Genomic DNA, 19,281 nt, shown 5'->3' with positions numbered 1-19,281 from the left:
TAATTTTTATTACAATCAATGTTCTTTTTTCATTTTTAATAATTTTTATTTTAACAATGACGAAGCGGAGCGTTCAAATTTTATCGTAGATGAGATAGAGAGCGATTAATAAAAAAAGAAAAAAAAAATCTTGAAAAACCACAAGAAGAAACAATTATACGATAAATTTTTTATACGATAATCAGATTTATCAGATAATCATTGAAATTAAATCATTATACATGTACGATATGAAAGAAGATTCGTTTGAACGATATTTAATGAAATCGATTCGTTGTACTATAATATATGTGCGTACCCGAATCCTTGAAATTCTGGGCCAAGGTAGGACAAAAGGTCCTTCTGGAAATCAGGTTTGATAACGACACCGTCTACGCTCGGTCCAAAGGCGCTGAGAAAAGTTGGCGGTTGTATGTCGATCTGCATCAATTCCTCAAGGCTGCTTTCCCTGAGGCAATCGACTATCAACTCGTTGTCCTTGAGTAGGTCCTCGGGAATCGTACAATTTATCGCTCTAGCGAGCTTTAGCGCATAGAAGACAGGATCCTCGACTACAGCCCAGGAAGACAATGCACTGCCCGAGAGAAGTATCGCTCTTTTGAAGAGCCCTGTATCGAGAAAGTAAATGAAACTTTTTTCTAACTTAGATTTAATCGTTTTTTTCCACATGATAAATTAAATCATTATTGTCCAACCTGAAAGATATCGATTAAATAAAAATATAATTAAATTATACGAACTTTACGAAAATTAACACTGACTACTCTCTATGTTTATATCGAGAATTATTAATTAAAATAAAAACTGTATTGTATCATATAGAATTTTGTGGTATGTAATATGACGTAGTAAAAACGATTGAGTATTACGAGATATTACATGTGGTCGATTATTTTAATTTTAATCGCAAACTTTGTAGTATTATTTTATAAATGATCATGTGTCGATATTAATTTCGTTTCACCTTCGAGAATTATTAAGCTGGATTATGTTTTCTGATATATCGTTTTTTCTGTTTTTTTTTGTTTTCCCTGCGTCAAAAGAAAAAAAAAGAAAAAAAAGAAAGAAAGAAATCGTACAACATCGAGAACTTTTATTTCCTTTTTTTTTCCGTGATAAAAGAACTTTTATTTCCGTGATAAAAGAAAGATAAGCGTAAAATCTGCACACGTTTGGTCGACGATATGTTAAAATAAAATATCAGTGAGAAGGGATGACAAGGCCAAGAAGTAAATCTTTTTTTCTCGGACGTAAGAATCTCGATGACGATTGAGAGAAAATTAAGTTTACCGTCTGACGTCTACGAAGTTACGGGAACAATGTCACGTTCTTAGCTATTTCGATTTCCACAATGTTGGAATCCATTGGCAAATCCTTAAGCTGATTTCTAAAAACTCGGGACGAAACAATTGGGAGAGAAAGAAATTAGATCAGCGTTTAAATATATCACAATGAACTTTTTTAAATACCGTAATACAATTTTTTTAATATTAAATTTTATTTGAGCGTCACTAAGAGTCTCGAAAGACGATTATTATTGAATAGAGTAGAATTGAATAGAGTACGAATGGATACTTAAACTTTAAGAAGAAAATATAAAAACTTTAGAACCGCTTGATTTTTAATACAAGAATTTTATTGACAAAGAACAAATCAAATGTCTGACCATATAATGCCACAATAATGTCTTTCCAATAAGTTTTCCAATAGCGTAGTGCGAAAGTTATCACTATTAATTTTCAAATTCGTTTTTCTTTATTTTTTATTTTTTTTTTTTTAAGATCGAAATTATTTTTATATACCTAATATACATGGAGAAACACGTATCGAAGGATAAGAAAACCTTTACATATATTTATCTTTTAAGGATAACTATAAAAATATAATTAATATAAAGTTATAATAATTTATTGTGTGTTTGTTTAATAAATGATACTATATTTACATAACTCGATCAATTGTTTAGAATATCTTATAGGATATATATATATATATATATATATATATATATATATATATATAAAGAAAAGGGTGCAAAATTCTAACAATAGAAAATATTATTGGCAATTTGAAGAATTTTCTTTCTTTCTGTTCCAAAGGTAATACGGTAAAATTCGATGAACGAAGGCACGTGCAGCTAGATGGTTGGTAACACGTTGCCCTTTCGATATTGCTCTCATCTTTCTTAACATCTTCATCGAGAAACGAACGAACACACTCACTGTGGTCGAGTTCACGGTTAACATTTTCGAGGTAACGGCACTTCCTGATCGCGTTAGACTCACCTCTTGGAAAAGAAGAGGATATCGAATCCTTGTAAGATCTTGATTCTTTTCTCTCCTTTCGCGATATTATGTGTGTGAAATATTACTCATCTCTATTCTCTTTCTCTCTCTCTCTCTCTCCCTCTTTTTCCTTTTCATTTCCTTTTTCTTTCTTTATCCGTATGGTTGCCATCGAACTCTTCCTTATCTCATCTCTATTGGAAAATACTTTTACCTATTATGAAAGCGCACTCGCGCGTGTACGATCTCTACCGCGTGTATACTTTATCTTTTTTTTTCTTCTTTCTTCTCTATTCCTTTCCTTTCTTTTCCTTTACTTTTCACAATTTTTTTTCTTTTTTTTTCCTTTATCTTTCCTTCTCTTTCTCTCTCTCTCTCTCTCCACTTTTTTTTATTTCCTGTTTTATTCTCTCGCATTTCTCGATGCAATCATAATAGTTCTTTGGATTAAAGAAATGTTTGTTTTCTAAGAGATATCAATGTATCATTTTCTTTTGAAATTTTATTCAATGGTTATGCCGCTTCTCTCTTTTCTCTGACATTATTAAAAGTATACGAGGTAAGCGATATAACTTCGATCACTTTCATACTTAAATAGTTTGAAAATTTCGCAAACTTGAAGAAACGGAGAGAGACAGAGAGAGAGAGAGAGAGAGAGAGAGAGAGAGAGAGAGAGAAGAGAGACAGAGAGAGAGAGAGAGAGAGAGAGAGAGAGAGAGAGAGAGAGAGAATTGAAACACGAACCTGTTAAAAGTATACTACAATGAACTTGTAGTTTTCTAACGTAAATTATATCGAAAAGAAAAGAAAAAGAAAAAATGTTTAAAAGTTTATTAATGAATGAAATTGTCAAGAATTGTCAGGCGTTTTAATTAATTACGTTAAAGAAGAAAGATGAAAGTTCGATTAACGTAATGCGAGATACTGTCTAAGTTAAGTTTGCTCCAACTAAAATAAATAATATTTTAATGACTATTATATTTTTGTATATAATAATATAATATTTTTTGGATCAATAGTAACGTTCGTTTGTGTGTCTACTTACTGTGCAACTCTATGAAACAACCTCCCTTCTTTATCTTTCTCAAGAACATATAACTCCGTTCTGCTTTTTCCTATGAAATCCGATTTCTTCGATACTTGGAGAGCTTTCCGATTGAGACGAAAGGCTTTGTGCCGAACAAAGCGCATTATTTCGTTACGGACGCGAAATCGAACTGTCGCGAAAGACATTTCCCGAAAGAAAGTTGCTGATGTAAAACGAGACACGAAATTCTAGTACCATCCAACATTTTGAAATATTTTTTCTCCAAGTTGTTTCTTACAAGAATAACCGATTGACCATATCGGAGAAAATTATTAATGGTTTCGTCATACTGAAACTACGTCGTACAGTTTCCATCTGCTGTTCGATCATTTTTTTTTTTTTAATTTTTATCTCAATCCCTTTTTTTCCATTTCTTTAGGGAAATATTTATTTACGTATTAAATTCGAATGAATAACGAGATAAACGCGATAAGAGTCACTTCATATTTATTTGAGATCGTGTTCTTAAATACGAAAAAAAAAAAACAACAAAAAATATATATATATATATATATCATAAAAAATATATATGCACCTATTCAATATATAAAATCAATCATATAAAAAATATATATACATCAATTACATATATATATATATATATATATTATATTATATGGAAAGTAATTATAATGAAAAATATAAAATAATTATATCGAAATAAAAAAAGTTTACCTCTTATGACGGTCGGACTGATAGCAAGAAAATGAACGCAGGCAGCTCCTGTACCCTGTCCCATGAGGCTAACGTTTTCGGGATCACCGCCAAAAAGTGCAATGTGCTGCTGGACCCAGTGTAAAGCCGCGATTTGATCCATCAAACCGTAATTCGCCACCCTCGCCTTCGTTTCAGGCGCCACGTTGGCGTTCAGGAAGCCTAGCACGCCCAGTCTGTAGTTGATCGTCACGATCACTTGCTCGGTATAGCTGGCTAGGACGCTGCCGTCGTAAGGATTTCCGCTTCCCCACTCGTAGCTTTCACCGTGAATGTAGAGGACAACCGGATGTCTCCTACCACTTTCCGTCATGCCTGTAACACAAAAGCGAACTATGCTTGATTCGAACTCTCTCTCTCTCTCTCTCTCTATTTCTCTTTCTCTTTCGTTCGCACACAGCTTTGCTTCGATTATTACCAGAAAGGGCCATTTTACATCGCTAGATATTCAACTCGACGTTGAATGCAATATATATATATATATATATAGAGCTTAAAATCCAATGGCTTTTCAACGGTACGACTTATATTTTTGGTATTATATATGATACAGTTTATGTATATACTAGGTTTTAACAATCGGTTCATTCGAAGGGAAATGTAAAGAAAGGAATCATTTGTTTAGGAAATAGAATAAGATGTTATTTGTATATAATATGAACGTCAAAAAGCTGGTTAGAGAAAGAGAAATTCCTCTTCCTCTTCGTTGTTCCATACCGAGCCGCATCGTTTCACGTTTGAAAAGCAAGATTGGAGTTCCCTTTGACAAAGCATCATGACTGCATGACGGAATCCGAAGAGTTCACTGTAACTTTTCTATAGGGCTAGACGTAAGGTCAACATCCTTCTTTGTTTTCGAAAAAGCCTTCTATTTTACTTTTACTCTTTATGTGTATATATACTCTTTTTATCTCTTTCTCTTTCTCTCTTTTTCTCTTTCTTACTCTTGCTTACTCTTTTTTAATTCAATAGAACTGAATACAATTCTCCATTGAAATATTTATTTCAAATAGGTACTATCTTTAATTATTCATCTCGAAGTCCATGATATAATACCTACTGTATAAATAATACGATATGATAATTTAAGAAACAATAGGATTTCATCATTCTAATTATTATGAAAATTTCAAATAGATTTCAAATATCATTTCGGAAAATTGGATGCAAGTCGGACAATATAATATTCTATTTTAATTTTTTTCAATCAATCAAACCTGACAAGTAATTATTTTGTTTTTTCAATATATTTCTTTTTGTTCTCTCAATACAGTTATTTTGATCTTTCAATATATTTTTTTTTTTTGAATATATATTCATTTTTTAAATTTCTGTTATTACAGTATACGTATGTATGCGTTACATATATGTATCACGTAAATAAAAAAAATGATGGAATACTTATTACAGAAAAATATAAATCGCACGTTACATTTGATATTCATTGTAGTATGTATTTTATTTCGCGTATCTATCGCTTGTACGCATTGTACCTTCCTATTGAGCGATTTCAGGCTTCTAATTCGTAGGACATAAACATAGGAATTGGACCAACTGGCAAGTTTACGATAGGTAGTTGTAGCTAAATCCTGATTAACATATCGATTTGCATGGACAGTCCCGAGGACTCCGAAGTTCGCGATAAAGCATCGTATTTTGAGCAGAAGACGTGATGGCGTTTTCCCTCGATTAGCGAGACCGGATTAGTATACTAATTCGTTTTATCTGTGCGTGCAAGTCTATGTGTACGTTCGTAATACGATATGTATATATGTGTGTATACGTAAAAAAATAAAATATAAAAAAAAAGAATAAAAAAAAAGCCAGAGAACAAAAGAAAAGAGAACGAGTCGATAAATCCGGATGCTGGGATGCGTGAATGTCGTGTCGTATGTTCTTTCGAATTTATGCAACATCGATGAAAGCTCCGTCGAAAGCTCCGACAAATTGAACCCGACGGAAAAACATAGAGGGCTGATAAAAGCCCGTCGCGTTTTGTAGCCAATAGACTCGATCGCATTCGAATGCGCATTTCGAATTTTCGAATCTCTCGTGTGAACTCGTATCTAGGTGTACGTTCACCTGTTTTTTCTAATTTTCAACCTAAAAATCGAAAAGCTCTAACAACATTTCTCTTTTACAATCAATTTTGTTCGTGATTCTTTTGTTCGTTGAAAAATAATAATCGAGGGAAGATCGAAGAAGATGATGTATATATATATCTCTAATTATATTGTCAATTAATTCGATTAAAAGTCAACAGTTAGAAAGAATAATAAAAATTTAAAAGAAGACACGTCTGTTGAGAGAAGATGTTGCAAGATTTGCAATAATCGACAATCTCGTTAATCTTTCTCGCTCTCTCTCTTTCTCTTTTTTCTCTCTTTCTTTCAGAATATTTAGTTTAAATGTACGAACAAAATTCGTGATAAGAATTTGCTTTCCTTTTGGATTTTAATTAACTAAAGTGCAAAGGGGCTCTCGGGTAAAAGGAAAATCCTGTCGTAGGCAAGAAATGCTGTACGAATTCGTCGCGAATGACAAGAGAAGAGAGAGAGGTACAGAAATTTGATCAGGCATTTGTACGCGCGGAGACTATTTTCGAGTCAGTCCATTTTATGCCTTATAGTGCACTCTCTCTCTCTGTCTCTCTTTCGCTCTCTCTCTATTCATTTTTCTTTCTTTCTCGTTCTCTCTTTTTGCGAAAGGGGCTAGTAGATTGTGACCGAAAAAAGAATAGAAAGAATCCAGAGAACGACCAGCTTTTGAAAATAGACCGAAATTTTGCGAGAATAACCAAAATTTTCACGCGAGATAACTCTTCTTTCTCTATTTTTTTTTCTTCTTTTTTTTTCAATTTTTCTTTTTCTTGTAACTCACTTTCAACGAGCAACTGAAGAAAAAGGAGAAAGAAAAAAGAAGAGAGCGATATAAACTATTAAAGTGAAAAAGAGATGCAAGGGTGGGAGGATGGAAAACTGTGAGTACAATCGAAAATACGACAGTTTCGTTGAAGAAAATTAAAAAAGTCTACGTGAAAGGGAAGAGTAAAAGAGAGTGATAAATGAGAAATCGAAGTTGCGGGAGGATACCTTCGACGGCAACTTTAAGCTTCGCTCGACGTAAAAGCCATTGTCGTTGGGATTAAGGTATTAGTTGAGAATATCGTGCCTGGACCTGCCCATCTCTCTTGAACGAAGGTTCTAGGAAGTATCGTGTAAGTTCGTAAGTACTTATATGCAGGTACTTACATACTATATGTATTGTGCACACAGATACACATGCTATGCGTTCGTTCGCCGCTTTACGATAAATGGAGCGAACCATTTTTGATCGCTTTCACATAAAACGTGAACACCAACGAATAATCGATTAAGCTATCTTAACTTGCTTTTTTACTTTAAGATAGATATATTTTGTGTAAGTTGGTGTATCTGTATGTTCTAATAAATGTACTTACATGTATATATGTATGTATGTAAATGTATCTATGTATTTATATATATATATATATATATATATATATATATATACATATGTAAATTTATCTGTATATTTTGATAAATGCAGACGTGTATATATATATCCATCTATCAGTATATATAGATACATTTATGTGTTATATATATATATTTATTTATATATACATACATGTATATATGAATAAAAAGTTCCTCCTTATAGAGGATAGGACAGTAAGTTTATAAAGTACTTCGCCAACAGGGTACTTACCTGATTAAGACCTTGGTATAATTCCACGAGGAGTAGAGTTGGTCAAAAGATACCAGTGGTAAAGGAAAGTGGAAGAGAGACACACAGAGAGAGAGAGAGAGAGAGAGAGAGAGAGAGAGAGAGAGAGAGAGAGAGACCAAAGGGAGGATCTCTCGGTAAGAGTAAGTTTAGGTATCTTAGTTATATCGAAATGATGAAACGCGAGTCTCGTGAACCTCCTCTTAGAAGGAGAATCTCAAAGTGGACCCAGCTGCAACGGTGAAAACTCCAAGAACGCAAGTTCCCAGCAAGTAGTTTTTCTCTCGAAGGAAATTTCGCGCTGATAGATGTAAAAAGATCGAACGCGAGTCAGCTCGAAAAAGAGTTCGGATCGCATTCGCTAATATTGAGAATCCCGTATAGCGACTCTTTTGTAAAGATCTTTTGCGAACGTTTTTATCGATAAAAAAAGTATACGATGGAAATCTAAGAAAGTAAGTACATATTGGATATTCTTATCAATGTATATATTATGCAGATATGTGTGTATATATATATATATATATATATATATATATATATATATAAAATACATATACTTAAGGTATGTACGCATATACACATGTTAGAACGAAGCTTTTATAAAAGATGATGCATATGTCAAGATACCAAGCGAGGATAGTTTACGTTAGTTTGAAGGATCTTGCTTTGGATATTCAAAAGTTTAAATCGATCAGGCATTGTTTAGATTCAATAATACTATCGAGTGCCTATGCATCAGAAACGCAACTTTATTATGAGATACACGATTGTTATTTTGCATTAAAAGAATGTAAATATATATGATTGATGATCGATGATAATATTATATTATCATACTGAATGAGTATTTAATGAGTGATAAGGATTAGAAAAAAAAGATAGTACTTTAAGGATAGCCGATTTATTACGATAATTAAAAGAATTCTTAATAATATACAATTTATCTTTGTTTATTTATTCTTTTTTTTTAATTTTATCTCTTTTGGTTCCGTTCTTTTTTATGACGAATTTTAATTACCACGATGATACAGTAATATTTATCTTAACGAGTAGACCGTAAAATTACGATAAAGATGAAAGAGACTTTGTAATGTAACAGTTCAAAATCATAGAAAAATAAATCGATATCAATGGTATCTCTTAAAATCGCAATAATATGTGAAACGAAGCGTGAATGATGTAGGCGAACAAATTTATAACCTTCTCCCCCCGTTGCGTTAATGTAGCTATCAAATATAACTCATACGGGTGATGTTTCATGCATGAAATCGAGCACACGTGAAATTGCAAAGTAATTAATAACATAATGTATTCTATACTATTGTATCTATATATTGTATTGAGAATAATTAAGGATAATAATAATAATAATAATAATAATAATAATAATAATAATAATAATAATAATAACAATAATATAATAATAACAATAGTAACAATAATAATAATAATAATAGTAATAGTAATAGTAATAGTAATAGCAATCGTAATATCGTCAATCATATGTCGCCCTCGAGCTTTGAGTAGGTATTGCATGTTGGATTTAATAGAAATCTCCAAATTTGTAATAACATTGTGAGATTTATACCCGAATGGAAATGAATGCATATGATCGATCGTAAACGACAGTGCATTTTTATCATGAAATAAATATTATAAATATAATACGTAGAAGCGTCGAGCGATTGCGAAGGTATGGTCTAAGTGAAAAATGGAATAAAAATTATTTTATCGCATACTGCTACGTAGAATTGGATCATTGCCATAAGTATTAGATACGCTATGAATTAGTTTTTGTTAAATTTTTTACTCAAACCATTTTCATAATCAATGGCCCAAGTATATCTATTTTATGTGTGTACAGTTTCGGCAATAATTAGCGATGCATTATATAGTATTATTCAGTGTGGTAGAGCGTAAAAACAAATTAAAAAACTTTTAATTATGGATATCGTTGCTTGATAATGGAATAAAATGAATAAAGGAACAAAAAAGTTTACAGAGAAAGATAGAAATTGACAGAGAGGAGAAAGAGAGAGAGAGAGAGAGAGAGAGAGAGAGAGAAAACATAAAAGCATTTTCTCATTCAAAACGACGACGCTTACGTCGATAAAATAACGAATTTAAATGGAATAATCGCTTTTTATCGGCCAACGACGACATTTTCATTTTCTAGCGTTCTCGCGGAGCTTGTTTAGCCGCGAAAGAGCTTCCACCGTTGCCCTTCCATTCTTCTCTGAAAATGTTCCTGCAACCCTCGCGTTGAAATTTCTAAAAGCTTTCAAGATCGACGATTCCTTCGTTGACTCGATGAAGACGTTGTGGAAGGGCGTCGAGTGGAAAAGTAAGAGGGACAAAAGTAAATAACTTGAAAATGTGTGAGAGAGAGAGAGAGAGAGAGAGAGAGAGAGAGAGAGAGAGAGAGAGAGAGGGAGGGAGGGAGAGAGAGAGAGTTCAACATCGTGTTGCTTAAAAATTATCAATTTGTGTTCGTTATAGAAGTAGGTGGTTTGGAAAGCACACGTCTAAAGATATAAAAGAGAAAAACAGATATAGGTAGATTTATGGAGTCTTACAAACTTTTGTAATAATTTTGTCTGCTTTCTTTACATTAATATTTCTAAAGGCCCATTCAAGCAAATCAGTAATTAATAAGTATGTACATGTATAGGTAAATAGGTACATGTACGAATCTTTTTCATTTTTTATTTTATTACTTTTACATTTTCTTTTTTCATTTTCATGCTTTACTGTTTTGGTTAGTTTCCTATTGTAAAAATTTTTGCATTGTTCGGATGCTATTCAAAATGTTTGTCTTTTTGCAATATTTATGTACTTTTTTCTTTTTTCTCTTTTGTTAAATAATTCTGATGTTATTTCTATCATTTCATGAATGATTCTATAATAATAACAATATTATTATTATTATTATTATTATCATCATCATCATCATAATCATCATCATCATCATCATCGTTGTTGTTGTTGCTATTGTTGTTTGATATAAAAATCGTGAATTAATAATTCAAAGAATATGTATAGTTATACGAAAGAGAAAAAGAGCGAGAGAGAGAGAATTGGAGAAAAAATGAAGCAAGGGAATGCAAGTTCGAGAAAGAAAAATCAGTCGAACTTGGGGAAATTTGTCTTGTAGAAAGAAACGTTCCAAGGCAAAAATATCGACTGGTAGGAGAAAACCTTGCGACGGTTCTCTCTTCGATTTTTCTTATGTCCAGGAATCTTGATCGATTATCCTATCGCGCTTTTGAATACCTCTTCGAGATACAGACAGAGATATCTATCTCTTTTAAAAAGGTTCGAAGAAGAGGAAGGAAGTTTCTGTTTGATTCGCGAAATTTATATCTAAATGTCACGTCGAAATCTCGATGTTGTTTTTACGATAACAAATTTTCTCTCTTTTCACTGTCTCTTTCTCTTTCTTTTTTCATCTAGTTCGATGCGCTATTCGTACAATACGATGATAAAATCTCGTATCGTGTCTCGCGAACTCCATCAATTTTATCGCTATATTTGATCTTAGTTCCTTTGTATATACACCTTCGGGTCAAAAGTTCGAAGGTATCCTTGAGATTTCAGATAAACTGCCGATATTGCTATGATTTTATTATACTAGGATCTCTCTTGTACTGCCACTACGTCAGTTGGAATTGTTCGCAAGCAGTTTGCGAATCGAAGGTAAGAGTAACCGTGAAGTTCTTCTTCGCTCTCGCAACATAAAAGATTGAAAGTAAGTTTTAAGTTAACTTCTCTCGATTTATAAAAGAGAATGATCAAAAATGATCGAAATGCTTTTGATTGATGTATCGTTTATATGGTGTAACCAAATGTAAGATCACTATGTATTTTTCTACTCAATTTTTCTTGTACGTCCAGATTTCTATAATTTTTAAATCATCGTATCAATTAATCATTTAGATAAAATAAGCCAATACATGGATCTTCCATTTTCGTTTCCAAGGGAAACGAAAAATTTCAGTAATTATATTTATTATCACTCCTGAACGTACCAAAGAAAATGAAATTTCATGGTTTCAAGGAAAAACAACTTAAGTGTATTATACTTCTTATGCAGATTTTCTTTGGTAACGATTGAACTTAGAACACTTTGGTATGTACTTTTAGAAGAAATTCAACTTCTTCATCTAGTTAAGTAAGCTCCGTTTACCTTCCGAGTAGTTAATCGATATGCTAATCTTCTAACGAGAGATTTTTTTTTATTAAATAAATATTTTCGAAAAGTTATTTACAAATTAATTTTTGTGGATCCTTGGAAAAGAAAAGGAAAAGAATATTTAAAAATTGTACCACTATTTTTTCTTTTCTTTTCTTTTTCTTTTTCCGAAACTATATATTTCGTGATAAAATCTCGCCGAGTCTTTATCGGTCTAACATTTATCTTTGTTTATTTCTTTACTTTACTTTTCTCACATGTACACGTACAGGCACGTACACACTCATACAAACATATACGCACATTTCACATTTATTCGATTCCCTTCCGCAAAGTACGCGCAAGTAGCCCTGCATATTTAATGGGACGTTTCTCTGCATCCTTTCAACCGGCAAGTTTCTAGGTATTAGCATAGTAAACATGGATTTACGTTGTACCTTAGACCCCTACCGTTCTGTCACCAACGTGGATGTTCAGTCCATACGAAGGAGACAAACAGGGCTGAGGGCTGAATCTCTTCGAAGTGAAGGAGTAAGAGTAGAAGCGGGACTAGACGCGGACGAGGCTTAGACGTTTGCTCGCGAGACGTACTTAAGCGTCCATTTTCCCAAGGCTAATACGGTTGATGTTAAATCATAAATATACAAACATGTAGATACAAGGTAGTCAATATAATTAGGAAATTAATTAAACGTTTTGCTTGTTAGCTTATAAATTATTAGATAAATACAAGTTGACGAAGATATTTTTTATTTGTTTATATTATTATATTATCTTCTTGTCGCTGATATATATATATATATATTTGGCTGGCTTATATATACGTATATTTATATATGTATATAATTTGTTATTGTTACTTATTCATGCGCATTATTCATAATCATCGAAGAAAATTTCTTCTATTGACGCGTTAGACGTTGATCGAGAAGCTAATAATGGTTATTGGCGTCATAAGAAGAAATTCTAATATACTATACTCATACACACACATAACATTTATTTAATAGATAATTAATCGAGCATCTTGTTTGCTAATTATATATATAGGTATATATATACGGGGAAAAAATTTTTTTCTTTTCATATTTATATAATTTATTCATAGCCAATAATGATTATCGAAGAAGCTTTCATTGATAAATTTGATCTAACGAGCAATCAAGAATGATTGTCTTTTAATTATAAGAGAAAACGTCGAACGAGAAAGTAAAGAAAACTATTGTCAACATTAGATAATACTATAGCGTTCAATGGGACAACAGCCTTTGAGGAAGCTGGCTTTGTTCCAAGGATGTTAATTTAACGGTGATTAGCTTTAGGTTTGGTATATCCCATGAATTCCTTGAATGCGTTCGTTCATTTAGTAAAGGAATTCGTATCGAAGGATAACATCGTAGAGATATTCGCAATGTTTTAGTCTATCTTAATAATGTAAAATTTACGTTTTACGGTTTTTACTTTTAACAGTAATAATAATAATAATAACAATAATAATAAAAAGATATAAAAGAAAGAAAAAAATGAAGAGAAAGAAAAAAATATGTATAGCAAGCGCACGTAAATAGGTTTTGTTAAATACAAGGAAGGAATTCTTAACGAAACCTTTCAAGTTCTTCTTCGTTCTTCTTCGTAAAGATTCAATGACGCAAATTTAATAAGACGTAAGAAGGGGGTCATGGCGTTTATGCGAATAAGCTAGTCGAATGGTTACGCGCATGTTCCATGGCTCTTGCAATCACGCACTATACCGTCTCCATAGTGTCTTTATTCTTGATTGGATGCTCGCCCAAATCGATACCTCGGGGCTAACCGGCGACGTCTTTTACTCGACCTCGTACTCACCCTCGTTTCTTCTTTCCGACCTTTCTTTCCTTTCTTTCTCTTTATTTTCTCTCTTTCTTTCCCTTTCTCCATTACGTTAGCTTCTTCGGGTATTCGCGTCTCGTCGTTGCTCGATGATAAGAATTTTTACAAAGAACGTTGGTACATTTTTTTCGTCTATTTTTTTTTCTTTTTTCTTTCTCTTTCTTTCTCCTTTTTTTTTTATCGAGCACGATATACACAGGACGCTATATGAATAACAAAATATTATTTTAATATGATATAACGTGTACGTTTCATTTATATTATGATAATTTTCTATCACCGTTTTTTATCGTAATGGATTTATAACTATTAACTCTTTTTTAATTGATATATTAATGATACCTTTCTAATTTCTTAGCTTATTTTTTGATCGGTGTTCTTTGATTTTTTCTGACGACGTTTTTTCTGATGTCTTGTATAATTTATCTACATACATACAACAATGCATACTTATGTACATATATATGTATATATATATATACACACACTTTGAAAACAATTTTTTAATTAATATTATTCCCTAATGATATGTCTTATTAATGTAAATGAAGTTTCATACCAGAGGTGATCTCACAACGCAAAAGGATTAAAAAGTTATTTTCAACAAAAGTTGTTTGCTTAGATGCGAGAAGTATGACGTAGACTTTATGTTTGCAGGCCGATAGAAAATAGTTCAGTTTCTTTTCTTTTTCTTTTATTTTAACTTATCTTATCGGAAATCAATACTATTCTCTAACGTCGAAAGGTAATAGTAAAATAGTAAATAGAGTTCGAAAGATCTGCCTATTTTATCATATTTATAAACACCGGAGTAAAAATATAGCAGTATAAAATATAAAAAAATATCTAATAGTTTTTTGTTTACGTTCTATTATGGGTGTGTTTTTTTTGAAAACTTTCGACAGAAGTAGTACGAGTAAAAAGGATAAAAGGGGTCAAGGATTATGCGCGAGCATTAGGTAATTGCTTCATCGAAATGGTTTTCGATTAGTCACGTATGCAATATATTGCTGAATATTGTAGGGGAGTTATGTATACGCGAGAACTACTACATTTATGTGCATATTCCTATCTAGTCCTGTATGTATAAGTATGTATGTATGTATGTATGTAACGGATGCACGCAATTACGATTCAAATTTTACGACTTGCTTAACTTAAATTACAAGAGACCAATTAAGTGGGATCGTGCCTGGCCGTGCACACTGGCGAGTTTCGTTTTTCTCTCTGTCCCTCTCTCACTCTCTCTCTTTCTCACTCATTCTTGCTACGTAGTTCCAATACACACGCACATACACATACTTTCTTCCTATCGTGCACCGTTTTTATCTCATTCTACATCCCCGTTTCATTGTTCCTGCTATCGGAAGAATTGCTGACTTGCAAGACCGTTGTTATACGTGTAATCGTTCGATTTCTACGATTCTACGAGCGTAGTACGAACAGTAATTAATGAGATACTTTTTCTGATTACTTTTTTGATTGATTGATTGAAGTAATACTTAATAAAAAAAATATTTATTTTACGATATCAATCATCGATTACACATACGATTAAGTATACGATTAACTCACATATGATCAACATATGATTTCTATCTAGTGATAACATATAATGATTAATTATTTTATTAATTTTATTATCGAATAATCAACCTAATCGTTAAACGTGAATTTTATTAGACTTCTCTTTTATTTAATTCTTCTCGATAATGAACGAAGTAAAGTAGGTAATGATATTTTTGAAAACTCACTTCTAAATTATTAGAATAGTTTCTCCCGAATAAATGTAACTTAGTGGTATCGCAGTCCAACATGTACGTGCCTCTGAATTATTAGAGTGACCGTCGACGCCGGATTTAGCTTCATCCTAAGCGTTTTCGTCGATTAAAAGGTTACCGGTATAGTTAACGATAGCTACATAATGTGCTCGCGAACATTATACGGTAATGGGATAACGAGATTAAGAGCTTACTGGGCATGGTGTATCGTTCAGAACGGCTTTGGCTACGATTACAAGTCAGTTTCACATTTCTGCAGGTAAAAATTATCGGACGGACTGACGTCTTAAGGTTTTTCAAATTTTTAGATTTCTTAAAAAATCTATTCTTAATTCATTCACAAATAATCGTTTATCTGATTCATTCACAAATAATTGTATATATAATATTATATATATATGTATATATTGAATATTTTATTGATAATTCAAAATATTTTAAAATGTCTTAAATTTACGAATAATTTTTTTTCCTACTTTCCACCTAAAATTTTAATATAAATGGCAAAGGACAATTTTTTTTTTTTCTTCATGATTGGTATACTCACCAAACACAGTTAACAGACTAATCAGTAAATATAAGTGATAAATTTTTTCCTCTAATTATAGAGACGGTCTTTATGAACTCATAAATTTTTCGAGAACTACTTGGAGAATATTCGGAATTCAGGAAAGTTATTTATATTCTTTCCTTTTATTACTATCAGCGAGAATATAAAAGCTGAGAGATAAAATGGCAAAGAATGTTAGTCTTAAAAGTGTTTTCTTGTTATAAAAGGTAGTAAAAAAATTTTCATCTTCAAAAGATGCATGGAACATGAGTAAAGAGAGAATAAAGTAAGTAAGAATCGCTAAAAAAGGAAAACGAAAAAAAAACAAAAAACAAAAAGAAAATCCTTGAGAATCATACTCCAAGCATTCATAAAAAAAAGTTTGAACAATAATCAGATATAATTGTCTATATACCTAAACATGTACAGTGAAAATCTTGATTATTCAAATACTCCTTATTCATGCTTTAAAGATTCTTAATATTTCATTTATTACAACATTACATTTATATACACATTTGCTAATTATATACACATTGATAATAATGAACGCAAAGTGGATAAGTAAACTCTTAATAATTATGCATAATTATGATTTCAATTTTTGTTTCTTTTTCTTTTTTTAGAATAAATAAAAGTGAACGAGTTAGTTTCACTTGTCAATTTCATCTTGTACTAAGTACGCTGTTCACAATCGAATGTTCCAATTTATTTTCTTTTTTTTTTATAACAAAATTCGTTTCATTGTAGACACCCACACCCATACACACACACATATATATGTATGTATGTATGTATGTATATAGAAAAGTTCATAGACACAAATTTGTTGAAAGAAGAAGACAAGGTTCGAAACCGAAAGAATCGAAACAGATTTTCTCTTCTCGACAGTTCACGGACTTCAGCTGGGGATATTCCTAAGCAAACGTTTCCAGACGGTAAGTTCTTCCTCGCTTGACTGCCGCCATCGTTCGAGGAAATGTACCTAAACTATTCGGAAAGCCAGGCTTTCCCGTAATTCACTTTGAAACTTGAAGCAATTTTGGTAAATCGCTTAACGTACCACGCAGCTGACCTTTCTCGAGCTTACGCTTTTCTTCGTTCACGCTCGAGACAGTTGCTGAATTTCTTTCGCTTTTTTTTCTGTTTTTTTTTTTCTTTTCTATATTATAATTTATTCGTTTTGATTTATCAATGAATACTTTCTTATATCGAGTAGTACACAAATATATAACATGTTCAATTTAAATTGTCGATGTATCGCTTGTTGCACATTTTTTTTTTAATTACTAAATAAGTTCCATGAATTAATAATAGTGTAGAAAAAAAAATTTTAGAAGAAAGTATATAGGTATATTGTTATTATTACTATATAACTTTAAGATTACTGAATCATGTCCAGATAGTAGATAAAACTTTTATTCCGTTGAACTAAGCACTTATCGGTACTTTAAATGAAATTTTCTAGTCGAACACTTTTACGATTGACGAGTTCGAAATATCGAACTTTTGTAAGTGAGTTTTTTCAAATAAATTCGTCGAACAAGATCTCGTACGACTTTGTGAGAATATGTTAAAAACAGAAGCGAATCCCGAAGTTTCCTATTACGAAATGGTAATCCACCGTATCGATAACTTTCAAGGTCTCGCTATTCTACTTTTCAAGCTTCCTATTACGTATTATATCTCGGAAGATCCAGGAAACGAACTTGGAAGGACTTTGTTTCACTCAGAATCAGAAGCACATTGAAGCAATTTATCTATGTTATGATCTACCGTAGCAAATATTTCTTAGATCTAATTTGTTATTTATATATTTTATATTATTTATGATCTATAAAACTTTCTACAAACAAAAACTATTGTTTATAATCTTCTCGTCAAATTATTTAAAATGATAAGGAATATACGTGTGGTGTTTAACACGGTTGCTCAAGGCTGTTCATCAACACTAGTTTTATAATGATTTACGTCAGCGATGAATCCAACCGTAACTCTTGACCGATTTTGATGAACAACGTCTCATTAAAAAAATGAAGGTTTAAACGAGGAGATGGCTTTTTGAAATTTTTGAAAATCTTTTATTTTCTTCGAGGAAATTATTACATTACACAGCTCGCAAGACCGGTTAAATGAAAAATAATTTTAATTTAATATTTGAATACTTTTAATTCTCGAGCTCGGGATCGCTGTTTTTATGCAGAAATATAGTGGAATTTTTAAATAATTTCTTAAAGAAACGTAATGGAAAATTTTTCTTTACATAAAAATAAAACAAAAAATAGGAAAAAAGAGAATAAGAAGATTGTAGATAATGATATATATATATATATATATATATATATATATATCTTCTTTCTTGTAGATAATGATATATATATATATATATATATATATATATATATATATACCATGTAGTATATAGCATGTATCAAATAACAGGAAGAAATATCTTTCTGTAAATTATTTTCTATAGTAATAATTTTTCTTTTATGCAACGAGCGATATGTAGCTGTGGATTTTTTATCTTTCAAAAGCCAACATTTACTTTTTAATAACGAAAAGTTCACGCTCAAGAAATTCTTGTTTGGTATTAAATGATCGTAGTTAATGTTGATGAAAAAAAAAAAAATGATAAAAAGGAAGAAGCAAAACTATTAAAAAATTCACTGGTCAACGGGGAACGTAATATACATCCTCCTTTTTTTTGAAAGGGTTTAGGGAATTTCCTTGGAACGATATAAAGCTTTTATAATTAAGGTGAAACGTACTCTTATTCAAAATTACTAGCTTGGCTAGGAGAGTGGTGGAAGCAGTAGGTGAATTATTCGTTTTGAAATATTGTTTAAAATACGATTCCACGGAGATTTAATTTTGTAGAACATTGTGGTCATAGTCCAACTATAAGTAAATATCCCGAAGGTACCATGGACCAATAGCATTATCGCAGAATGTTAATATTCACCGTGTGTTAATTTTCATTCGCATCGACCACCATTTTTTCTCGATATAACGGGAGAACTTACGAGTCGGTGATTTTAGAACGGATA

At 31.6% G+C, this 19,281-nt stretch overlaps 1 protein-coding gene across 7 annotated transcripts in view; it reads right to left on the bottom strand.

Moving 5' to 3' along the window:
• LOC127065600 (neuroligin-4, X-linked-like) overlaps positions 1-19,281 on the bottom strand; it is a 219,171-nt gene that overhangs the window by 49,852 nt on the left and 150,038 nt on the right. For all 7 annotated transcript variants that reach the window (XM_050998161.1, XM_050998158.1, XM_050998162.1 and 4 more), the window contains 2 exons: positions 4,048-4,401; positions 299-608 (listed from right to left, as the gene is read on the bottom strand). In XM_050998161.1, coding sequence (XP_050854118.1) covers positions 299-608; positions 4,048-4,401 — 664 coding nt within the window. The remainder of the gene's footprint in view (positions 1-298; positions 609-4,047; positions 4,402-19,281) is intronic.

The sequence above is a fragment of the Vespula vulgaris genome, chromosome 8 (assembly GCF_905475345.1).
Source record: "Vespula vulgaris chromosome 8, iyVesVulg1.1, whole genome shotgun sequence".
NCBI classification, from domain to species: Eukaryota; Metazoa; Arthropoda; class Insecta; order Hymenoptera; family Vespidae; genus Vespula; species Vespula vulgaris.
Note: the sequence above shows the minus strand (reverse complement) of the source record. Positions and strands in the feature narration are given on the sequence as shown.